The 22656-nt window shown below is 42.6% G+C and overlaps 1 protein-coding gene across 2 annotated transcripts; it reads left to right on the top strand.

The window, feature by feature from the left end:
* Nucleotides 1-2244: 2244 nt before the first annotated feature.
* On the top strand, nucleotides 2245-21363 carry mettl22 (methyltransferase like 22). 2 transcript variants are annotated; one of them, XM_035994837.1, is made up of 13 exons: nucleotides 2245-2322; nucleotides 5542-5704; nucleotides 8026-8182; nucleotides 8219-8305; nucleotides 9561-9703; nucleotides 11456-11496; nucleotides 12075-12219; nucleotides 13101-13172; nucleotides 14265-14318; nucleotides 14680-14760; nucleotides 17099-17201; nucleotides 19146-19314; nucleotides 20695-21363. In XM_035994837.1, the coding sequence occupies exons 2-13, from the start codon at nucleotides 5599-5601 to the stop codon at nucleotides 20746-20748; spliced, it is 1212 nt and encodes a 403-aa protein (XP_035850730.1). In that variant the 5' UTR covers nucleotides 2245-2322; nucleotides 5542-5598; the 3' UTR covers nucleotides 20749-21363. The 2 variants fall into 2 exon arrangements, with proteins under 2 accessions (XP_035850730.1, XP_031148386.1); XM_031292526.2 differs by having other exon boundaries at nucleotides 8026-8305.
* Nucleotides 21364-22656: the final 1293 nt, after the last annotated feature.

Raw genomic sequence — 22656 nt, 5'->3', positions numbered from 1 at the left:
TCTGCAGGGTAAATCCAGACAGCTAGCTAGACTATCTGTCCAATCTGAGTACACACGTTCCACCAAAACAAGTTCCTTCCCGAGGCTATTTTGCAGAGGCACCGTGGCTTTGTCCGACGCTTAGCGCCGCCCAAGACGATTGTGATTGGTTTAAAGAAATGCCAATAAACCAGAGCACGTTTTTCTCCCATCCCGGAAAGCTGTGTGGACTAGCCAGACCTTCCTCCGCAGCGCTGTGGAGGAAGGTCTGGCAATGCAAGACTATCTATGCCACATTATTTAGTACGTCCCAGTATGTATAGGAGGACTATGTCTAATGCACTATGCCAGAATAACAGGATGTCTTCTTAACAGCAGAGGGTCAGCTGATCAGCCTCCCGCCTGTCTGCAGACCCGTCAGCGTCCCGGATGAGGCCGATGGTGGTGTCTAGAGTTTATCAGCCGGCTCTCCTGAGGTGCAGTCCCAGGCTGCAGCACTTTTGTGAACATAAATAGAAGCTGCAAAATCCATCCTCCATCCTCCATCCACTATCCTCCGTCCTCCATCCTCCTCCAGCAGATGGCTGTTTGAGGAGCTGATGGTTCCATAGTTAGTATAGTAAGAAATAAATGATCAATATTAATATTACCCAGCACAGACACTTTGAAACCGAATTTGGGCAAAGGAAAGGAGGGAAACAAAAGCTCAGCATAGTCAGTGACAGCGAAAGCCACATTGAGTAAAATACATCAAATAAATAAAACTTAAGTTCAACAGTAGCTTGTCCAGCAACGTCCTGATGCCACACTCTGACATTATTAGATAAGAAAGACAAGGTTAGCAAGTTTACTATTAATGTGCAAGCATATATTTATAGTTACTATAGTTAGGTTAAGTGTCTGACTGATGGGAACAACAATCTTTGACATTGGTCCAGTATTAAAGGTCCCATGGCATGAACTTTTCACTTTATGAGTTTTTTTAACATTAATATGAGTTCCCCCAGCCTGCCTATGGTCCCCCAGTGGCTAGAAATGGTGATAGGTGTAAACCGAGCCCTGGGTATCCTGCTCTGTCTTTGAGAAAATGAAAGCTCAGATGGGCCAATCTGGAATCTTCCCTTTATGATGTCATAAGGGGAAAGGTTATCTCCCCTTTCTCTGCTTTGCCCGCCCAGAGAATTTGGCCCACCCATGAGAAAGAGAGAGACATCATGGCTTTCAAACGAGCAAAGTGGCAGTTGGTCAAGGCCGACTTCAGATACAGTATTAGGGGACCACTAAGGTCTATATAAAAGAGACTTCAGATACAGTATTAGTGGACCACTAAGGTCTATATAAAAGAGACTTCAGATACAGTATTAGGGGACCACTAAGGTCTATATAAAAGAGACTTCAGATACAGTATTAGTGGACCACTAAGGTCTATATAAAAGAGACTTCAGATACAGTATTAGGGGACCACTAAGGTCTATATAAAAGAGACTTCAGATACAGTATTAGGGGACCACTAAGGTCTATAGAAAAGCATCCAAAGAGCACCATGTCATGGGACCTTTAAGCGAGATTGCTGCAGTCGGCAGCGGAGAAACAAGCTACAATGTAAGTTAGTAGGGCGATTGTGCAGCTTCTATTTATGTTCACATAATTCACAAAATGTTCAGTCATTTCAGCATGATGATGAATAATTGTATTTCGGTTAACATACATGAAGGCTTATTGTTGCCTATCCTATAGTCCCCATAGAATCACCCAGAAATCCAACAAAACTAAATACCTTAGTAGGTACAATTCTAGTCATTTTACATTTGAATCAAATGACTTTATAACCCTTAATTATTTTAGATTTGAAAGCTTCTTTGAAACTCAACAGAGACGTACACATTTTCAGCTCATTATTAAGTTCATCTAAATTTGACATTAGTCCTCACTTTACCAGTTTCAAAGATAGAGAACCGTCTCAAATTATAATTACCTTCTCTTAATTTAAAAATCGTAAAATACACTTCATTTAAAGTCGACAGAAACAAAATAAAACTATGAAAAGCCGTTTTGGGTCGTCTTTCGACCGATTTCGTCCGATTTATATATATATATATATATATATATATATATATATATATATATATATATATATATATATATATATATATAATTATTATTATTGTTATCTATTTAATGAATATTGTAAATGCTAGACTTCCTGACTCCGTTTCTGGCGGAACGGAAGCTATAGGCTATTTGTACTTGTGCACTCCGGACGACTTCCGAGGGTGCACTAGCCATGCTGAGTTCAATGACAGTAGAAGGGGGTGTGTGTGTTCTGCAGCTGTTATCGATCAGGTAGGTTGTGTCTTCTCTCTGAAACCTGTAGTCTCTCTACGCGATTCAGACCAGGCAAGTGTTAACGTGTAACAGCTGATTCATAAGATAAGATAAGATAAGATAAGATAGACTTTAAGTGTTAACAGTTCACAGCTCCTTCATGTTGTTGTCCGCTGAACGTTGTGGCTCTGGACGTGCAGCGTTACCGTTAAACTTTCAGTTTGAAGTTGTGTTCGAGCGAGATTAATCCTCGCTTATAACAGTGATTATCGTCATGTTCCAGCAGATCGGTGCACTGAGAAAAGGTTGCTCAGTAGTTGTGTGACACCCCCCCAGCTGAAGCCTTGTTCTGGAACCGTTTGTGTCCGCGGGCTCTTTAAAACTATCCAGAGTTGATCCGAACCAGTGTGTAACGTTACAGTACAAGGGATTTGATTGCGGTATGTACTAGAGGTTAGGACTGAGAACAACTACACAGTGTGCATATAGGCACTCTGTATAAAGTACATACAGTAGTCACTCTGTATACAGTATATACAGTTCTCTGTGTACAGTATACAGTGGAAGTGCATGATGATATGTTAATGTTAAACACTGTGCATTGTAAACTGTACTATAAATACAATTATAACGTTGTAATAAGTTCATAATGAGAGCAAGTGGAAACATCTGGTCTTACAGATGTTTTATATATTAACTGTGCCGGAACATTTAAAAGACAATTACATAAAAAAAAATATTATAAGGATATATAGTAGCCTAATAACAGTGTGTGTGTGTGTGTGTGTGTGTGTCTCTGTCTCTGTGTGTGTGTGGGCTTGTTTTACTATATTTGTGGGATCCAAAAACTGGGGAATACAGTATACTTGTGGGGTCTGCACAGCCTTGTGGGGCCCAAAATGCTGGACCCAACAAGGTTAAAGGGTTAAGACTTGGTTTTAGGATTAGGGTTAGAATTAGGTTATGGTTAGGGTGAGGGTAAGGGTTAAGGTTAGGCATTTAGTTGTGATGGTTAAGATTAGGGTAAGGGGCTAGGGAATGCATTATGTCAATGACGGGTCCCCACAAAGATAGTGAAACAAACGTGTCTGTGTGTGTGTATGTGGGTGTGTTAGTCCTGTTATAAAGGGACCAGATTATGTTCCTAGCTGTATTATTGATATTTATATTTCTAATAAACCTTACTCTGGGTTAGTCACTGAATGAATAATGAGCTTGGCTGTCAGTAAAAAAAAATCTAGTTAAAGGAATTGTAATATATTTGAATTACTCAAACGCTGCACACATAACCAAACTGTAATAATCCACTTTTTTTAAGTTAGAAAAAATGTCACAGTCGCTCATCTTTTGATCGTGGCCCCATAGGATTATCATTACAATGGTAGTGGTTTTATTTTCACCAGAGAGAATAAAGCCAATAAAAGAGACTTCAGATCTGCTCTTTGAATGTTTTCTGCAGGCGTTTCCAGAAGGTTTTTAGCCTGACTCTATCTCTGGACTCTCTACTTCCTCCCACTAACAGACGGCATGGCGTCAGGGTTGTCTTTGCTTCATGTTAATAATACCAGAGTCATATCATTATACGCATCAATCATGCTTCTTTTCCAAGTTCAAGATGTAGTATGAATTTCGAAAAAAAATAAGAGATTCAAATAAGAAGTGACAGGCATCACCTGTCTGTTTAGTGTTGGGGGTGGGGGGGGGGGGGGGGGATTTATTTAAAACCCCACACTGTCAGAGTCAGTGTAATGTGAGTCTTCCTGGCTCTGTCTGTGTGGGACCAGTATCCCACACGCCTTGTCATTTCTCAGCTACACATGGGGGCTGAAGAATGTGTGTGTGTGTGTGTGTGTGTGTGTGTGTGTGTGTGTGTGTGTGTGTGTGTGTGTGTGTTCTTGTTTAACTATATTCGTGGGGTCCACAAACCAGGAATACAGTATACGTACCCCACAACTTTAAAGGGCTGTTTGAGGGTTAAGACTTGGTTTTAGGATTAGGGTTAGAATTAGGTTATGGTTAGGGTGAGGGTAAGGTTTAAGGTTAGGCATTTAGTTGTGATGGTAAAGGTGCTTACACACCAACCAGACGGCCGACCGTCAGCAGAAAAGGCGGACTGATCAGTCGGGTCCCCGAGGTCCAAAAAGTGCCTCAGAACACACCGAAGAGACGCCGACTTGTGCATACGCTCTGCGTGTGCGCAAAACGTAATACGTCTCCATAGCAGCAGGCGGCGCTGCTCTGTGTTGTTTCCATTAACAGTCTGATTGTTTCCCAGAAAATGAAAACCGGCAGCTGATTGGACGAACGCGTCACGTGGTTCTTTTTTCTCCGGAAAATCACAGCCAGACTGTCATGGCGGCTTGTTCGGAATACGATCTCATATTGTACTAAAATAGTTCACCGAAACGTGTTTCTGAAAACATTTTAAGCGAGAAATAGGCCATGCAGTTGCTGAATCTGTCTTCATTTCAGATCGACAGAGGTCAGTTTAAAAGATTTTCGTCAGATTTTGAGCGGCTCACCCGCTCGCCATTTCCGGGTGAGTCCCGACTGCCCTGTCTCCGACTGAACATGTCGGGTTGGCCTAAATGAAGGCCGACGGCTCCTCGGACGGACAACGGCACGGAACACACCGGGCAGACTCGAGTCACCAACCTCGTCAGATGGTCCGACGGACGATAATCGGCTCTGTGTGTCAACCCCTTAAGGGGCTAGGGGATGCATTATGTCAATGACGGGTCCCCACAAAGATAGTGAAACGCGTGTGTGTGTGTGTGTGTGTGTGTGTGTGTGCGTGTGTGTGTGTGTGTGTGTGTGGGGGGGGCTCACTAAACCTCTGCAGCTCACTTCTCATCTCTGCTGCCGGCTAGCGGCTCCATGCTACGTTAGCCTGTAGCATAACACACCTGCATCCCCAAAGAGACCGTTGATGGTGGTTTAGTTGCATTATGGGTAATGCAGGCGCCCGGTTTTGACGAGGAAGAAGATTGCGTAGAACAAAAAATACTTTTTGAAACTGTCCGTTGCGTGTCCAACATTGTTTGAATGCTAAGTCAGCAGAATACTCTGAAGTAGCTGAAGTAGCCTTATCTTGGTTGGGACTGTCTCATCCTCTGAAGGAGTCTCACAAGCTGACTTTTGATACCAAAAACTCAACCAAGCATGGCGTGCCTGTTTTAAATATCGTTTATGAGTTGCCGGAATATAATAAATTGTGTGTGCGCCCGGTCTCTCCAGGTATTGGGAAGCCCTCTACGGCTCCACCCTTCTGTACCATGACTGTAGGTGGTAGCCATGGACCACATCACTTTCCACCATGATACTGTGCTGTCAGATGTCCACATGCTGCTGCCCAACGCACGCCACTTGATGACACGGCTCAACGCTGTTGGACAGCCTGGTGCGTATCGTTCCATCTTCAGTTTGACACCGTGGTCTAAACGTGATGTAGACAGGTTCGTAAGAAAATGCAATCATGTGAAGCACACTGAGTCTGTCAGAGACACGTCTGTCCCAATATAAAAACTCATCTTGACACTCAAGCCAACTGCGTTATGTCATTACATTACATTACATTACATGTCATTTAGCTGACGCTTTCATCCAAAGCGACGTACAATTGCTATATATGTCAGAGGCTACACACCTCTGGAGCAACTAGGGGTTAAGTGTCTTGCTCAGGGACACACTGGTTGATGTATCGCAGTGGGAATCGAACCCGGGTCTCCCACACCAAAGACGTGTCATATCCACTGCGCCATCACCACCCATTGTCTTCAGAAGTCGCATTCTCCCAGTGAAACTTTCATCAGTATCATGCCCATAGTTTAAACTTATCGTTTATCATAACATGTGACTAATAGTTTTGAATAGTCGATCAAAGAAAAATTAATTGACAGCTATTTTGATAATTCATCTTTTGTAATTTGTTGAAAGAGGAGAATGGTAAGCTCGGCTGGTGTCAGCTTCTCCAATGTGAGGAGTTTCTGCTTTTCTCTGGAAATCTCTAGTAAAGCTTAGATCGGGCCCAAAAAAAAATAAATCAAGCCCGACCCTACCCGAGCCCGTGCGCGTTGTGTCCGAGCCCGGCCCGACACATTAACTGTAATAATGAGCCCGAACCCGATTTTAAACCCGACAATTTTTTTAATACGTGGGCCGTTATAACTGACATTCTCAACTACAATTCCGAGTTGTTTGAACTGCAGAATTCTGTTTAGAAGGGGTATGCTTGGAGTAAGTAACAAAAGAAGACATTGAAGGCTGACTATCATCTTTTCTGCCATGGCAAGCCTGCTTCCTGTGTCTGTTCATTGTCCCCGTTTTTTTTTGCCGTCACAGGCGAGCAGCGTGCCGCACTTAATGCACTCGACAAAGCCGACACATATGTTGTCACTGCCCACGACTTGTTTAAAACAGTTCCATACCTCCGACTTTCCTCCAAACTTGCTCAAAGTTAATTCTCCTGTTTTTCTTTTTTTTCTTTACATCTTCAAGCTCCATGTTGCACTTAAGCTACACAATAGCCTACAGCACAGCAGGCCCGGTGCTTGATTTGATGTTATTAGGATCCCCATTAGCTGATGCAGAACATCAGCTACTCTTCCTGGGGTCCACACAAAACATAAAACATTACCACAGATAAGACATTTTCAGACAAAAAAGCTATAAAAATAAGAAATGTTCAGACAAAACAGCCATATGATATAAAAATAAGAGCAGGGTTAGGGTATAGCTAGTATTATTTTTCTTGCAAATATAAATATACATATTCCTCTTCATGTACTCTATTAAATATCACAATAAATACATAAGCACAGAATATAGAAGTTAAATCTTACAACATCTTTGTTTACATACCAATATCCCTATACATAAACGAATTACAAGATATGGTTACAGTCTTAGGGCCCTTAGATGTTGCTTTACTAGTTTTTTAAAGCTTGATTTTATTGTGCGAGGCGTGCGAGTGGAGGAGACACTGTGCATGATTATGGCATAGCTTTCTCCCCACCCAATTAGGCTAATAAAGTAATGATTAAAAAAACACAAATGCTTGATCAAGGGCCCGGCCCGGCCCGGCCCGAGGATAGTGGCGGGAAATATCGGCCCGACCCAGCCCGAGGGGGTCAGGTCAAGTTCGGGCTCGGGCAGAGAATCTAAACTCTAATCTCTAGGCAGATTCTGATTCGAAGGGCCACCATACGATGATAAACCGATTATCCATGCATCAGGATATTTTCCGTAGGCTACGAGATTTATTTCTTCTCACGGCCATAATTAAAATAAACGGATGAATTTACTTCCATTTTAGTTTAGACACAACTTTTACTAGAGATGCAAATGCAGGGTTTGGGTTGATCATCAGTAATGTCGATGCACCAACGCTGCGCTCGCAGAGCCAGCAGCATGATACAAAATGCCCAGAAAAGAAATTTTTTATTATTATTATACTATTCCAATGAAAGAAATAATTTCAGCATCCAAAGTATTAGTTTGATAATTTCATGAAACACAGAAAAGCATCCTAGTCAGACATTTTTAAACTAACTATTGTGTTTGGTGAATGATTAAAGCTCATTAGATGAAGAATCATAACATCAGTATGCGGTGTGCTGGAATAAATCCAATGTTCAATGTCACTTTTCCAATGAACGTGTTCATCTCTTCTGTAAACCTTTCCACTCACCTTATTTATCTTTGCTGTGTGCATCTCTTCAGTGTTCATCTCTAAATTCAAGATCCTGTCAGATGGTGAAAAGCATGGCAACGACGTCCCGGGGCGGAGCTTAAAGGAGGCGGAGGAGGAAAATGATGAACCAAGGGAAGACGGAGAACAAGACGCAAAAGTCCCACAGGGAACTGCCGGAGAGGAAGGGGAGGAAGGGGAGGAAAGAGAGAAAGGAGAGGAAAGAGAGCAAGGGGAGGAAGAAGAGGAAGGCGGGGAAGGAAAGGTAGAAGCCTTTTTGGATGAGGACGGAGACCTGGACATCACACATCGGTAGGGAAACACTCTGGTTCAGTCAACAGTTAAACATGTGAGGGGGGTGTGCACGCTCATGTTAGAAATCAGACCAGGACCAGAAGTATATATATGTACAGTGCTGCTCATAAGTATTCACACCCATGCTAAAGTTGATTGAAAATTGATCTTAATGCCTTAATTAAAAAAATGAGGAAAAAGCCAACCTTTTAAGGACACAAATTTTTTTTGTGAATGAATAATGTATTGTAAATAAATAAATGTTCTTCCTTAAAATACAGGGGCCATAATTATACATACCCCTATGTTAAATTCCCATAGAGGAAGGCAGATTTTTTATTTTTAACGGCCAGTTATTTCATGGATCCAGGATACTATGCATCCTGATAAAGTTCCTTAGTGTCTTAAAACTCCAATTCAGATAGTGAAAACACTCTGGGTGGTAAATGTAATACTGACAACTTCATTCTAACGTATTTGACTGTGTATTCTGAACTCTGATTTGCAGCTACCATTATAAACATACTGCAGTTTAGGGTGTTAATAAAAATGATTCTGTTTTTCTTCAAGATTTATATTAATTATGTCTACATCTCTGAATTTATGAAAAACATTTTTCAGTTGATTATTCCTACGTTAACTATTGATGCACCCAAATGACAATCCTACTGGTTGCTACTGTATGCCACCTGAGACTAAAGAACAGTGTTGAAGCGTCTCAGACCTGTTCAGGTTAGAGCGCGGATCGGGCCGCATTTTTCTGTCCGAGCCCGGCCCGCGTCCGACAGAGCAGTAACCGAGCCCGGCCCGAGCCCGACAGGCATTAAGATATTTATGTCCGAGTCCGACCCGAGCCCAACGTAGTTAAAATCTCGTTTTTTTCCTCATACTAATGACACATGTACGTTTGTTTGTGTGGAAAGCTGGCTTTTATTAAGCAACTGTAGGAAGGCATTCAGAGATGTCAACAGATCAGCGCACACGGGGCAACAAGCACACGTTAACACAGGCGCGCACCTACATAATAAGCTTTTTTAAATTTAAAATGTTCATTGCCTTATTGCGCTGATGTGACCGAGCCTGACCCGCACCCAAACATCATTTCTAAATATCTGTCCAAAGGTTCGGGTATCCATCCTCTCGTTCAGATATAGCATGTTGTTGAATCATGTTGAACTGTTGCTCATTTTCACAGAGGTTATGAGTGAGGTACATGAGTGATGTACTGGTGTCTTCCAAAGATGCTTCTCATGCTATTCTTCTGACTCCCCAGGCCCAGGAATCCCCCTAAGGAGACTAGTGGCCGAGACTTGGTCTGTCCCATCATTATCCAACAGTCCAACCCTGTACTGGAAGAAGAAGAGGACAATACGGAGGATGAAGATGATAAATCCTTCAACGACATTATAAAGATTGGTAAGAACCTACATTTAAATTATTTTTTTTTTATCATACTTTCAGATGACGATCACTTTGGTTATCATGGAGATCATGTGAAAGTGAATCTGTGTTTTGACTCTGACATAGCATGACAAAGTTTAAAAAATAGGATTAAATATCCATAAAGGTCGGTTATGAATTAGCATTGAAATGAATGTACTAGGAGTAGAGCCGCTGCTCCTCTGCGTGGAAATCTCTGAGAAATGACAGCAACTTCTGTGGAATGTCCCCATGCTCCCGTGCTGTTGGTTTTTATTCCAGTTTGGATGCAGGGAAAAACTTTTATTCTGTGTTTTGTCACACCGAAAGAAGGTGAAAATATGCAACAGTGCTCCATTTTGGTCATTGCCCTTTGATGTGTGATGCAGGCCTGTTTTAGCCTACCTCAGTCCACGGTAACTCAATTCAATTTAATTTCTAGAAATCATAACGAGTTATCTCAGGACACTTTACAGATAGAGATGGTCTAGACCACACTCTATCATTTACAAAGACCCAACAATTCCAGTAATTTCCCACGAGCAAGCGTTTGGTGTGACAGTGGTGAGGAAAAACTTCCTTCAGGCAGAAACCTCGGACAGACCCGGGCTCTTGGTGGGCGGCGTCCGCCACTGACAGTTGGGACACAGACACTGATAGACATATACAGATATGGAGAAATATGATTCATAATAATAATAGCAGTTGGTATGATGAACAGTGGCAATTATCGTAACAATAAAGATAACGGAACTATGACTAGAAAAACTAGTTGTAGCAGTTCAGGGCGTATCAGGGCGTAGCAGGGCATATCAGGTTGTAGCAGGGCGGGCAGCTGTGTGGGCGTAGCAGTACACAGCTGGTGCTAACAGCTAACAAGCTAACAGCTAACAAGGCAGCAGCTGTTCTTAGTTCAGCAGCTGCCTCAGTGACAGACAGCTGTAGCCAGATGTGTGATCTGGAGAGCTTTCTCTTTTTTTGGGGGGCATTTTTAGGCCTTTATTGACAGAACAGCTGAAGAAATGAAAGGGGAAAGAGAGGGGGGAATGACCTGCAGCAAAGGGCCGCAGGTCAGAGTCGAACCCGGGCCCGCTGCGTCGAGGAGTAAACCTCTATATATGGGTGCCCGCTCTACCAACTGAGCTATCCGGGCGCTCATCTGGAGAGCTTTCTGAACTGATACACAGAGGTCAGTCACTACCATATATCCATGTCATACTGTATAAGAAACATATCATAAACTAACTCAGTGGTTCCCAGACTGCTGCACTGCTCCTTTGATCGAAGCATCGACTATTTGACTGTTCAGGTGCACCGTTTTTTATGAGCATTTTTAATTTTAATAAGAGCGGCAGATGAAAGCATCTGTGGTGGTGCGATGAGGAGACTCTAACCTTCCTCACATTATCACATGAAACCAACGCATGTCATATTTCCATTTCCTATTGTGTTTGTTTAAATATACATATATGTATGTACAATATACCGTTTGAGGTTTGATTGGCGCTCACTCAATGACATCACCTTGTTGTGCACTGGCTCCACCTAAAGTGGTTGCCATGGAGACCTGGTTGTGTGTATCGGGCAGCCTCTGCTGAGCCCCTGCAGACTTTAGCCAATCACCCCAATAATGATTCCAGGGTTAGGATTAGGGTTAGGGTTATAGCTCCTGTTAGGATCTGACACTATATATAAAGTTGAATTGAATATAATAAGGAGTTTTGATGCATGAATCCAATCCATTTGCAGAGCACACTATGGCCACAACCCTGGAGGACGTTGGCAAACAGGTCAGTCAAATTTAATCACCTCAACTTTTTTGTCTGTTGCTCCTCCACTCAATGTTTAGCCCCCCCTTCCCCCAATTCTCACTCCTCAGTCAACGTGTACCAAACCTATCTTCTCTAAAGGAGAACATTACAGTAGCATGTGGATGAAAATCAATGTTTTGATGTAAAAGACAAGATATGGAGCAGGAAACAGAAAATGTTCGGTTACACTTTACTTGAAGGTATCGACATAAGAATGACATGACGCTGTCATGGACGTGTCATAAACATTATAAACATGTCATAAACGTTTATGACATAACGCTTCTTTTAGTAAGTGTCATTTGGTTTTTGTCATGGCAAGTTATGGTTAAGGTTAGGTTTGGGTTAAAACAGGTTAGGGTTAGGGTTAGAGTTAGAGTTAGGGTTAGGGTTCATGTGTCATGACTGTCATGACAGTGTCATGTGTTCAGATGCCAATTCCACACGCTGAATCTGCCAAACAAAGCCAACAAGGGCCGACTAATGCCAAGGGAAAAACTAGGGCGTGGTGGTTCTCGGTTGATGTTAAAGAATCCTGTGTGTCCTGCTCCCCTCAGGTGTGGCGAGGGGCATTTCTCATGGCAGACTTCATCCTCTCTGAGCCGCTCATGTTCAGAGGAGCTACAGTCTTAGAGCTGGGTGCGGGAACAGGCTTAACCAGCATCGTCATGGCAACCGTAGCCAAAACGGTCTACTGCACAGGTAAAATGCCATCAAGCATATGTCCTAATTAAGACATGGTCAGCTAATGTATGTTTTACGTTCTTTGAATATGTTGCTCTGATTTAATACGTGAGAATTCTGTGAATACAGCTGTATCAACGTGAGTATATGGAAGGTCTCAAAAGGTGCGCGTAAAGCTTTTTCTGAGCTTCAGGAGCATCTCATGGACTTCATCAGCCAATGAAGCGGCCTCAGGTGCAATCAGGTGACCGCTGATGAAGACCATGAGATGCTGTCGAAAGCTCAGAAAAAGATTGTAAATGTGCTGAGGTGATTTAGTCGTCAGTACTGATCCCGAGGTGAAGAATGAGCTTCCATGCTTCAGCTCATTCACAGAAACCTCACCTATTTCATTCAGATATATATATATATATATATATATATACATATATATAAGCCAATAACTATATTATGTGTCTTTGAATAAAAACGGTGCTGTAGCGTGATCATATTTGGGGTATTAAAAGAAGAAATGTCTACGTAATTTGTTATTCATATTAATATTTTAAAATCAAATGTTTCCCCTGTGAGTCTGTATCAATTGCCAATCAGCCTTTCTCTGATTCCATTATGTCCACAATTCTATAGTATACTATTTTGGAGCATGTTAAAATAATGTATGCTACACATTATACTGTCATGACAGAGGGGAAGAGGGGAACTGCACGTAGGGAAGTAAAAACCGTCAGTAGAGACATGAGGAGCTAAATAGCATCCCTTGTACATTCAGTGAACCTAACATGGCATTTGGATGTATGACAGAGCAAAGCCATTTTGAATTTAATAAAAACAGACAACCCTTTTGATAGACATCTTACTCTTTGTGATTCATTGCTGAAATACCTTCTTTTGTTTTGCAGATGTGGGAGAAGACCTTCTAGGCATGTGCAAGAGAAATGTAACATTAAATAGACACATGATTGAGCCTGCAGGTGAGATCACAAACATGAGATGCTACTTTTTGCTACAAAGAAAGTCCTGAAAAAAAAAAGAGCTGAATATTGGGCGACAACTGAACTGTCAGGTGTGTGTAGAGGTGTGTTTAGTTATACAGTAACAGGCACACAGCACTGTGGAGATAGGTCTGGCAACGCGAGACTAATGAAGGTACATTAAAGTACGACGTGGCTAACCCCTGCGGCGCGCCCTTCTCAGAGGTGGCTGATTGCAGCCACACTCAACAGTTGACTTTAGCTCTGCTGCTAACATTAGCCACGGCATTTCGTGGCATTATGTCGGTAAGCACCTTTTAAAGATTAGCCTTAACATTAACTTAACTTGTTCAAACAGCACAACAACAAATGTTAGTCAGCAGACGATACTAAGCTACTAAGACATTAACAATGTGGCACCTTCCCACGGACGCGTGGGTGCCTGGCTTAGAACATAACCGCCATGACACTCAGAAAAACACTTGATTCATTGCTTTTTGTCGGCACTCCCTCTTTCATTTACTCTCTAGCTCGTACGACCACTGCTCTCTCTCTCTCTCTCTCTCTCTCTCTCTCTCTCTCCCCCTCTCTCTCCCTCTCTCTCTCTCTCTCTCTCTCTCTCTCTCCCCCTCTCTCTCCCCCTCTCTCTCCCTCTCTCTCTCTCTCATTGGCTGTTGAGCCGGGGGGAGGGGCCAACTTTAAACGCTGTGAGTTTACAGTAACAGTAAGCAACACTCACTACATATTATGCCTTTAAACATTCTTTTATTTTAAAGTGTTTGGATATTTAATATCTTGCTTGGCGTCACTAGCATTATCATCCATCCTTATATATTTTATTTTATATATTTTGAACTTTATTTTATCCTCTGGTGTTTTATGTTTTTATTATCCCTCTGTTTTTTGTATTTTATGTTGTGATTCTTTGTTCTTAGTTTTTATCTTTTTTTCTGATAAGACCTTGTAGCCTAGAAAAGTGCTGTATAAATGAAGTTTATTATAATAACAATAATAATAATAATAATTATTATTATTATTATTATTATTATTATTATTATTATCTGACCTAATACTGTCTTTTCTGACAATCAGGTGGTGATGTCAGAGTGAGACAGTTGGATTGGCTCCAGCATGACCTTTGTACAGGTAACACACTTCTTTTTCATCTTTTCACTTCTTCATTTTGCCGATGAGATCACTATATAGTCCTCAACGTAGATGTCCCCGTTTACTAAGAGGGATTAGTGAGTGATTTCGGCCACAAACCCATTTCCATGTGGCCACCATACATATGGAGATTGTATGGATCATTAATGAATGATTCCCAGATCTCTCTCTTATCAAATAAGATGTGTGTCTTCATCCTGCTGCTTTCCGATCATAGATATGTAAATCTGACACATTGAAACAAGTATAGCCTACTGACTTTTACACCTTATTCTTTTTCAAAAACCAACCATTGTCTGGCCATGGAAAATGTCTCTCTTCTCTTGTCTAATCTTTGTAGATGATGACGTGGAATTTAGGTGGACGGAGGAGGAAGTAGCAGATATGTACAACAACACTAATATCATCATTGCTGCTGATGGTAGGTTATTTGGCTTGATTAAAATTAAAATATGCAGCACAACTCTTCTCCAGTACACCATGCTTTGTTCAAAAAGTTATCGAGCTGAAACAGAACCATGGAAATAAATGACGCAAAAGTTTAGCACTGTAATTTATTGAGGCCTGAAGTGATATTTCAATCATTCTATTCCCATGACAGGCATGGGGAAATGATACTAAGATTGCATTGAATGGCGTGTGGTCATACACTCTATTAGTTATTGCAGTGCATGTTTAAAAACTCTCCAGGAACCATCACCTTATCGTGGTGGAGAGGTTTGTGTGTCCCTATGAACCTGAGGGCTGTGTCTTCTGATGCCTGGTGCTCCTGGTAGGGTCTCCCATGGCAAATAGGTCTCAGGCGAGGGGCCAGACTAAGAATGGTTCAAAAAGCCTTGCAAGTCATCGAGGAAGAGCAGTTACCTTGCCCGGAGGAAGCCTGGGGCCCCCGTCTGGAGCCAGGCCCAGATGGAGGGCTCGTCAGCGAGTGCCTGGCGGTCAGGTTTGCCACAGAGCTTGGCCGGGCTCAGCCCGAAGAAGCTACATGGCACCCCCCCTCTCTCCATCCCATGGGCCCACCACCTGTGGGAGGCACCGCTGGGGTCGGTTGCGCTGCCACACGGGTGGAAGTGAAGGTCAGGGGCCTCGATGGAGCAGAGCCTGGCTCTGGGGACGAGGTAGTGTGCGGGAGGTGGAGTGCTACCAATTAGATCTGGCGGGGCTTACGTCTACGCAAAGTCTCAATTCTGGAACTGCGGGGGAACTTTTTTTTTTGCACAGGGTGTGAGGCGCCGGGTGGGTGTGGGTATGTTGGAGTTTACCCTGGTGGATGAGAGGGTGGACGAGAGGGTGGACGAGAGGGTGGCCTCCCTACGCCTACGGAGTATTTGGGCCTTCTTGGAGACCTTGAATGGAGTTCTGCATAGGGCTCCAGTAGCGGACACCATAGTTCTGCTGGGAGACTTTAACTCGCGCGTGGGCAATGATGTAGACAACTGGAGAGGCGTGATTGGGAGGCATGGCCTCCCTGATCTAACCATATTTGAACAAAGGCACCCTAGGCCTCAGGCGTCTGAGGTGAAACAGTCTCTGACTTGCCTTTTCACCACTGAGTCAGTAAGCGCCCAGATCAGACTCTTGTTGAATGTTTATAGTAAGGGAGGTGTAGTTCCTTCCCTGCTTCTTCCTAAAGCCCACTATCACCTCTTTAGTTTTATGGACATTCAGGAGTAGAGCTGGGCAATATATCGATATTATATCGATATCGTGATATGAGACTAGATATCGTCTTAGATTTTGGATATCGTAATATTGTGATATGGCATAAGTGTTCTCTTTTCCTGGTTTTAAAGGCTGCATTACAGTAAAGTGATGTCATTTTCTGAACTTACCAGACTGTTGTAGCTGTTCTATTATTTGCCTTTACCCACTTAGTCATTATATCCACATTACTGATGATTATTTATCAAAAATCTCATTGTGTAAATATTTAGTGAAAGCACCAATAGTCAACACTACAATATCGCTGCGGTATCGATATTGAGGTATTTGGTCAAAAATATTGTGATATTTGATTTTCTCCATATCGCCCAGCCCTATTCAGGAGTAGGTTGTTGTCCTGACACCAGCAAGTCATGTCGTACTTCTTTCAGGTAGTCCTTTTTATGGGTGTCTTTGTCAGGCCCACCACAGCTGTGTCGTCAGCAAACGTCCTAAAACACAGCCCTGGGGTGCTCCGGTGTGTTGATGTGTGTGATGAGATAGGTATTCTTGAGGAAGAGGTGTGTCTGCCCACCCTACCACCTGTGGTCTGCCTGTCAGGAAGTCAAGGATCCACATGCACAGCCCAGTGAGGGGTTTAATCCCAGGTCCTTGAGCTTTGCAACTAGGCTCGAGGGATCAATGCTCAACGCTGAGCTGTAGTAACTTCACAGTAATGCAGCACCTGCCACCCAAAATGTATGTGCTGTCCCGACTGTGGCGACGAAAGGGGGGTGTTTTTGTAATAAACAACAGCAAAAACCCATCTGTTTGGTTTTGCAAATGCTATTCATCATTATGGCACTATAGACTTGTGCAGAAAAAGGTATATAGTTGTAAAAGGTAGCACATGCAATGTAATGTTACCTCACAACTCTCTGCATGGAGAAACACATTGAGAAAGAAAGTAATATACCAAGTTAAAAGTAATGCGTATTGCAGCTCTAACTTGAGCCTTTAAAGCTACATAATGAATCACAGAGCTATACACTATACGCACATACACAGAAGGGCAAATAAGCAGAATTAATATTTCCTTTTGTTTTTTTTGTAACCAGTTTGCTATGATGATGATCTGACGGATGGCTTTTTCCGAACACTGTATCGACTCTGCAGTAACTTTACGCACACCTGCACGGTCTTCATCTCCATAGAGAAAAGGTAAGGACAATTCCATCTGGTCTTTAAGCATGTTCCTGGTAGCCATGGTTTTGCAGAAACGTCAATTCTGATGTTCTGTATAGTGAGTGAGTTTTCCACAACTGCTTGTGGAACGTCAGAAATCATCTGCAGTTTCTAATCAGAGTGAGGCAGTGTGCATTATTTTGCGCGTGGATGGCACAGCAGACATGACAAAAGTGTTTCGTATGATTTGTTGCATTTTAATGGCCAAGTGTAAACACAAGAAATTTGACTCCGGCTGTTTTTTCTTTCTCAAAGTACACAGAAATAGACGTACGGCTTAAGGGCCCTATCTTGCACCCGGCGCGGCGCAAAGCCCGACGCAAGTGTCTTTGCTATTTTAAGACCGTCCAGCGCCCGCGTCGTTTAAACAGCAAATCCACCTGCGCCCATCTTTGCGCCCATGGGCGTGCTGGTCTCACAGGGAGGTGTGTTCAGGTGCATTCTGGGCGTATTGCGATCTTGAGGCAGCGGGAAGTGATCGCGCCATTGACAAACAAAAACCTGGTCTAAAGTCAATAGCGCAGCATTTCATTGTTATTTTAACAGCGAATTAGTAAAATGCGCCTAGGCTCGTACACAGCGCACACGCACTATGCTTGTTACACACACACACAGGGAAGCGCAGCAGCACACAAACACGCAAAAGATTACAAATATTACGGTGCAAATCTGCCATCATAATAGCAATGAGCCAAGGTCCAAACGCGCGGAGATGACCCTCTGATTGGTTCATTGCATGTTACGCCCAAAACACACCTATGAATTAATGAAGACACTAAGTACAACCCTTTTGAACCATGCGCCTGGTGCACAGACTCTTTTTTCCGCTGTCAAACTAGCAAAAGTGGTAATTCGACACGCCCTAAACGCACCTGCGCCAGGCGCTTCACACCATGCGCATAGATCAGTAAAATAGGGCCCCTAAATGTAGTCCATGTAGAAATGAATTCCCCAGTGTGTTATTTTGACTGTGTAAGCACGTTTTCCTGCTCGCGGAGCTGTTGCCACTGTGCCTACATGTACCAGGATGCATCGCGGGCAGGTGGCGACTTTGCTCTCTTTTCTGCACTTTTTCTTTAAAAAATAAACTCACAAAATGCCAAGAAAAGAAATATTTTTTATATCTAAACAGAAAAATACAACTTCTTAATTCAACTTTGTCTCTTCCACTGAACCAAGATGAGGTTAATTACCTGTTAGCGACATGTGTCGCTGTTCTCAAACGCAATGTGTGCACTACTATAGAAGTACAAGTGCACACAACATAAATAAAGCACACGTGCATTACATTTAAATGAATATCAGCATTTTATCAATGCAAATATTCTCTATTTCGAGGTGGCATCAGACATCATGATTGGTCCATGTGAGCCATATTAAGAATTTCACTAATTTACCTAAAACACAGCATCAACTCAAGGCCACACAACAGTATCAACAGAAAATGGGAATAGTGATTATTTGTGTTGGGATAACAGCTAGAGGTCGCCCCAAAAAACCTGGTGATTTTTCACCATAAGACCTTTGAGGAGATTATGCCAAGTGACAAAGATAAAGCATATTCATATTCAGCAAAAGCAAGATACAAAATAAAGAATTTAGTGCAAGAGTCAGTGCCAGGTCTCTGTAGGAATTTTGTAAAACTCAGCAAGAGGTGAATTTATTTTTAAAATAAATTGTAAAATGGCAAGCAGAACGCGTTACCCGCACATGTACGACAGACGTTAAACAGCGTCTCTGTACTGTTAACCAGTCCCCGGTCTCTCTGCCTCAAATATTGTACATTCACAGTAAAAACAGTGAGCTATTTGCTCATTTTTGGGTTCGTGCAAAGCACTCTATTCCTCTGCTTTTTCAATAACTCATGCACTAATTAGTTACACGCTCAAGCAGTAATCGTGTTCCGTGTTGTCTTAAAAGGATGAACTTCACCCTGCGACACATGGATGTTTCCTGCGATGCCTACAACCATTTCCGACACTGTCTGTCCCAGCTCCAGGACCTGGAGGATGGACGATGCAGCTTCAGAGTGCAACAGCTCCCATCCACCTGCGCACAGTTCCTTCTGTATGAACGCATAGAGCAACTGGTAAAAGGAAAACCCTCACACACATCAAACACCTTTAATCTAAAACCATCTTAAAGGTCCCATGGCATGATAATGTCACTTTATGAGGTTTTCTAACATTAATATGAGTTCCCCCAGCCTGCCTATGGTCCCCCAGTGGCTAGAAATGGCGATGGGTGTACACCGAGCCCTGGGTATCGTGCTCTGCCTTTGAGAAAATGAAAGCTCAGATGGGCCAATCTGGAATCTTCTCCTTATGATGTCATAAGAAGGAAGGTTACCTCCCCTTTCTCTGTTTTGCTAACTGCCCACAGCTGCCCAGAGAATTTGGCCCACCTTTGAGGAAATAGAGCTACATCCTATATAAAAGAGACTTCAGATACAGTATTAGGGGACCACTAAGGTCTATATAAAAGAGACTTCAGATACAGTATTAGGGGACCACTAAGGTCTATATAAAAGAGACTTCAGATACAGTATTAGGGGACCACTAAGGTCTATATAAAAGAGACTTCAGATACAGTATTAGGGGACCACTAAGGTCTATATAAAAGAGACTTCAGATACAGTATTAGGGGACCACTAAGGTCTATATAAAAGAGACTTCAGATATAGTATTAGGGGACCACTAAGGTCTATATAAAAGAGACTTCAGATAAAGTATTAGGGGACCACTAAGGTCTATATAAAAGAGACTTCAGATACAGTATTAGGGGACCACTAAGGTCTATATAAAAGAGACTTCAGATACAGTATTAGGGGACCACTAAGGTCTATATAAAAGAGACTTCAGATACAGTATTAGGGGACCACTAAGGTCTATATAAAAGAGACTTCAGATACAGTATTAGGGGACCACTAAGGTCTATATAAAAGAGACTTCAGATACAGTATTAGGGGACCACTAAGGTCTATATAAAAGAGACTTCAGATACAGTATTAGGGGACCACTAAGGCCTATATAAAAGAGACTTCAGATACAGTATTAGGGGACCACTAAGGCCTATATAAAAGAGACTTCAGATACAGTATTAGGGGACCACTAAGGTCTATATAAAAGAGACTTCAGATACAGTATTAGGGGACCACTAAGGCCTATATAAAAGAGACTTCAGATACAGTATTAGGGGACCACTAAGGCCTATATAGAAGCATCCAAAAAGAAGCATGTCATAGGACCTTTAATTTATGGGGACACAGTGCAGATGACCTACACATTAGTACTGTGTCCAAACGCATTCTGCGAAGACAGACGTAGGATTGAAGCTGCTGCTCTGCTAACGTGCTTCTTTCACTGCACAGCCTGTGTGCACCTTGTGTTAAATTATGCAATTAAACACGGAAAGTGCAAGTACAAGGCAATCCATTACCAATCTTTCTTTTTATTTTTTTTGTTTTCAGGAGCTGTGGAAGGTAACCGCCACTCCACTTCCATTGGAACCAAGCGCGATCTGATTCGGAGCCGTTTTTATCTTGACCTGGACTGACGTCTGAGCAGTGCAAACGCTAAACTCTCCCGAGAAGAGACACCAGCTCCTACATAAGCAGCTATATAAGTTAGTAAATATAAAAACAGAAACAGGCTATTTATTTGACATAACAAGTTCATCAGAGAGTTTTAAAAATGTTGCGTCAATGTAGGGTAATCCATTTTTGAACCTGATTCATGCATTCTGACATGACTAACTAGTTTTGTAGTTATTTAAAAGTAATATACAGGTAGTGGAATATCAAATAAAGTGGTAAACCGGAAAAAGCATTTTACTATTTTTCCTCTCATTCGCCCGTTCACACACCCATTCATCCCCTGACGGGGGCGGAGCCGTCATGCAAGGCGCTGCCTGCCACCGGGGGGGGGGGCAACTTGGGGTTCAGTGTCTTGCTCAAGGACAAGGAACCGCCAACCTTTTGATTAAAGCCGCAGACGCCCCAAACGTGTGAGGTGTGAGGTGTGAGGTGTGGGGTGTGTGTGTGTGTGTGTGTGTGTGTGTGTGTGTGTGTGTGTGTGTGTGTGGATGTTTGTATGTCTTGATAAGAAACAAGGTCAAATAAAATATTGCTGTACATCAACGTGCTTGTAATTTTTATTCTGGCTGCAAACATCCTGATAAAGTTCCCTTGGCCTTTGGAATTAAAATAGCCCCACATCATCACATCCCCTTCGCCATACCTAGAGATTGGCATGGGGAACTTTCCATAAAATCATCTCTCAATGCAAATCAAACCAGCTATTAGGCTAACTGAAATAAAACCATGCCAATCTCTAGGTATGGTGAAGGGTATGTGATGATGTGGGGCTATTTTAATTCCAAAGGCCAAGGGAACTTTATCAGGATGCATAGTATCCTGGATCCATGAAATAACTGGCCTTTAAAAATAAACATCTGCCTGGCTCTATGGGATATTTGCAAGTTCTCCCACTTAGAAATCATGGAGGGGTCTGAAATTGTCATCGTAGGTGCATGTCCACTGTGAGAGACATAATCTAAAAAAAAATCCAGAAATCACAATATATGATTTTTTAACTATTTATTTGTATGATACAGCTGCAAATAAGTATTTGAACACCTGTCTATCAGCTAGAATTCTGACCCTCAAAGACCTGTTAGTCTGCCTTTAAAATGTCCACCTCCACTCCACTCATTATCCTAAATTAGATGCACCTGTTTGAGGTCGTTAGCTGCATAAAGACACCTGTCCACCCCATACAATCAGTAAGAATCCAACTACTAACATGGCCAAGACCAAAGAGCTGTCCAAAGACACTAGAGACAAAATTGTACACCTCCACAAGGCTGGAAAGGGCTACGGGGAAATTGCCAAGCAGCTTGGTGAAAAAAGGTCCACTGTTGGAGCAATCATTAGAAAATGGAAGAAGCTAAACATGACTGTCAATCTCCCTCGGGCTGGGGCTCCATGCAAGATCTCACCTCGTGGGGTCTCAATGATCCTAAGAAAGGTGAGAAATCAGCCCAGAACTACACGGGAGGAGCTGGTCAATGACCTGAAAAGAGCTGGGACCACCGTTTCCAAGGTTACTGTTGGTAATACACTAAGACGTCATGGTTTGAAATCATGCATGGCACGGAAGGTTCCCCTGCTTAAACCAGCACATGTCAAGGCCCGTCTTAAGTTTGCCAATGACCATTTGGATGATCCAGAGGAGTCATGGGAGAAAGTCATGTGGTCAGATGAGACCAAAATAGAACTTTTTGGTCATAATTCCACTAACCGTGTTTGGAGGAAGAAGAATGATGAGTACCATCCCAAGAACACCATCCCTACTGTGAAGCATGGGGGTGGTAGCATCATGCTTTGGGGGTGTTTTTCTGCACATAGGACAGGGCAACTGCACTGTATTAA

Source organism: Sander lucioperca, chromosome 2, assembly GCF_008315115.2.
Source record: "Sander lucioperca isolate FBNREF2018 chromosome 2, SLUC_FBN_1.2, whole genome shotgun sequence".
NCBI lineage: Eukaryota > Metazoa > Chordata > Actinopteri > Perciformes > Percidae > Sander > Sander lucioperca.
The sequence above is the reverse complement of the archived record's forward strand: the minus strand, read 5'-3'. Positions and strand labels throughout refer to the sequence as shown.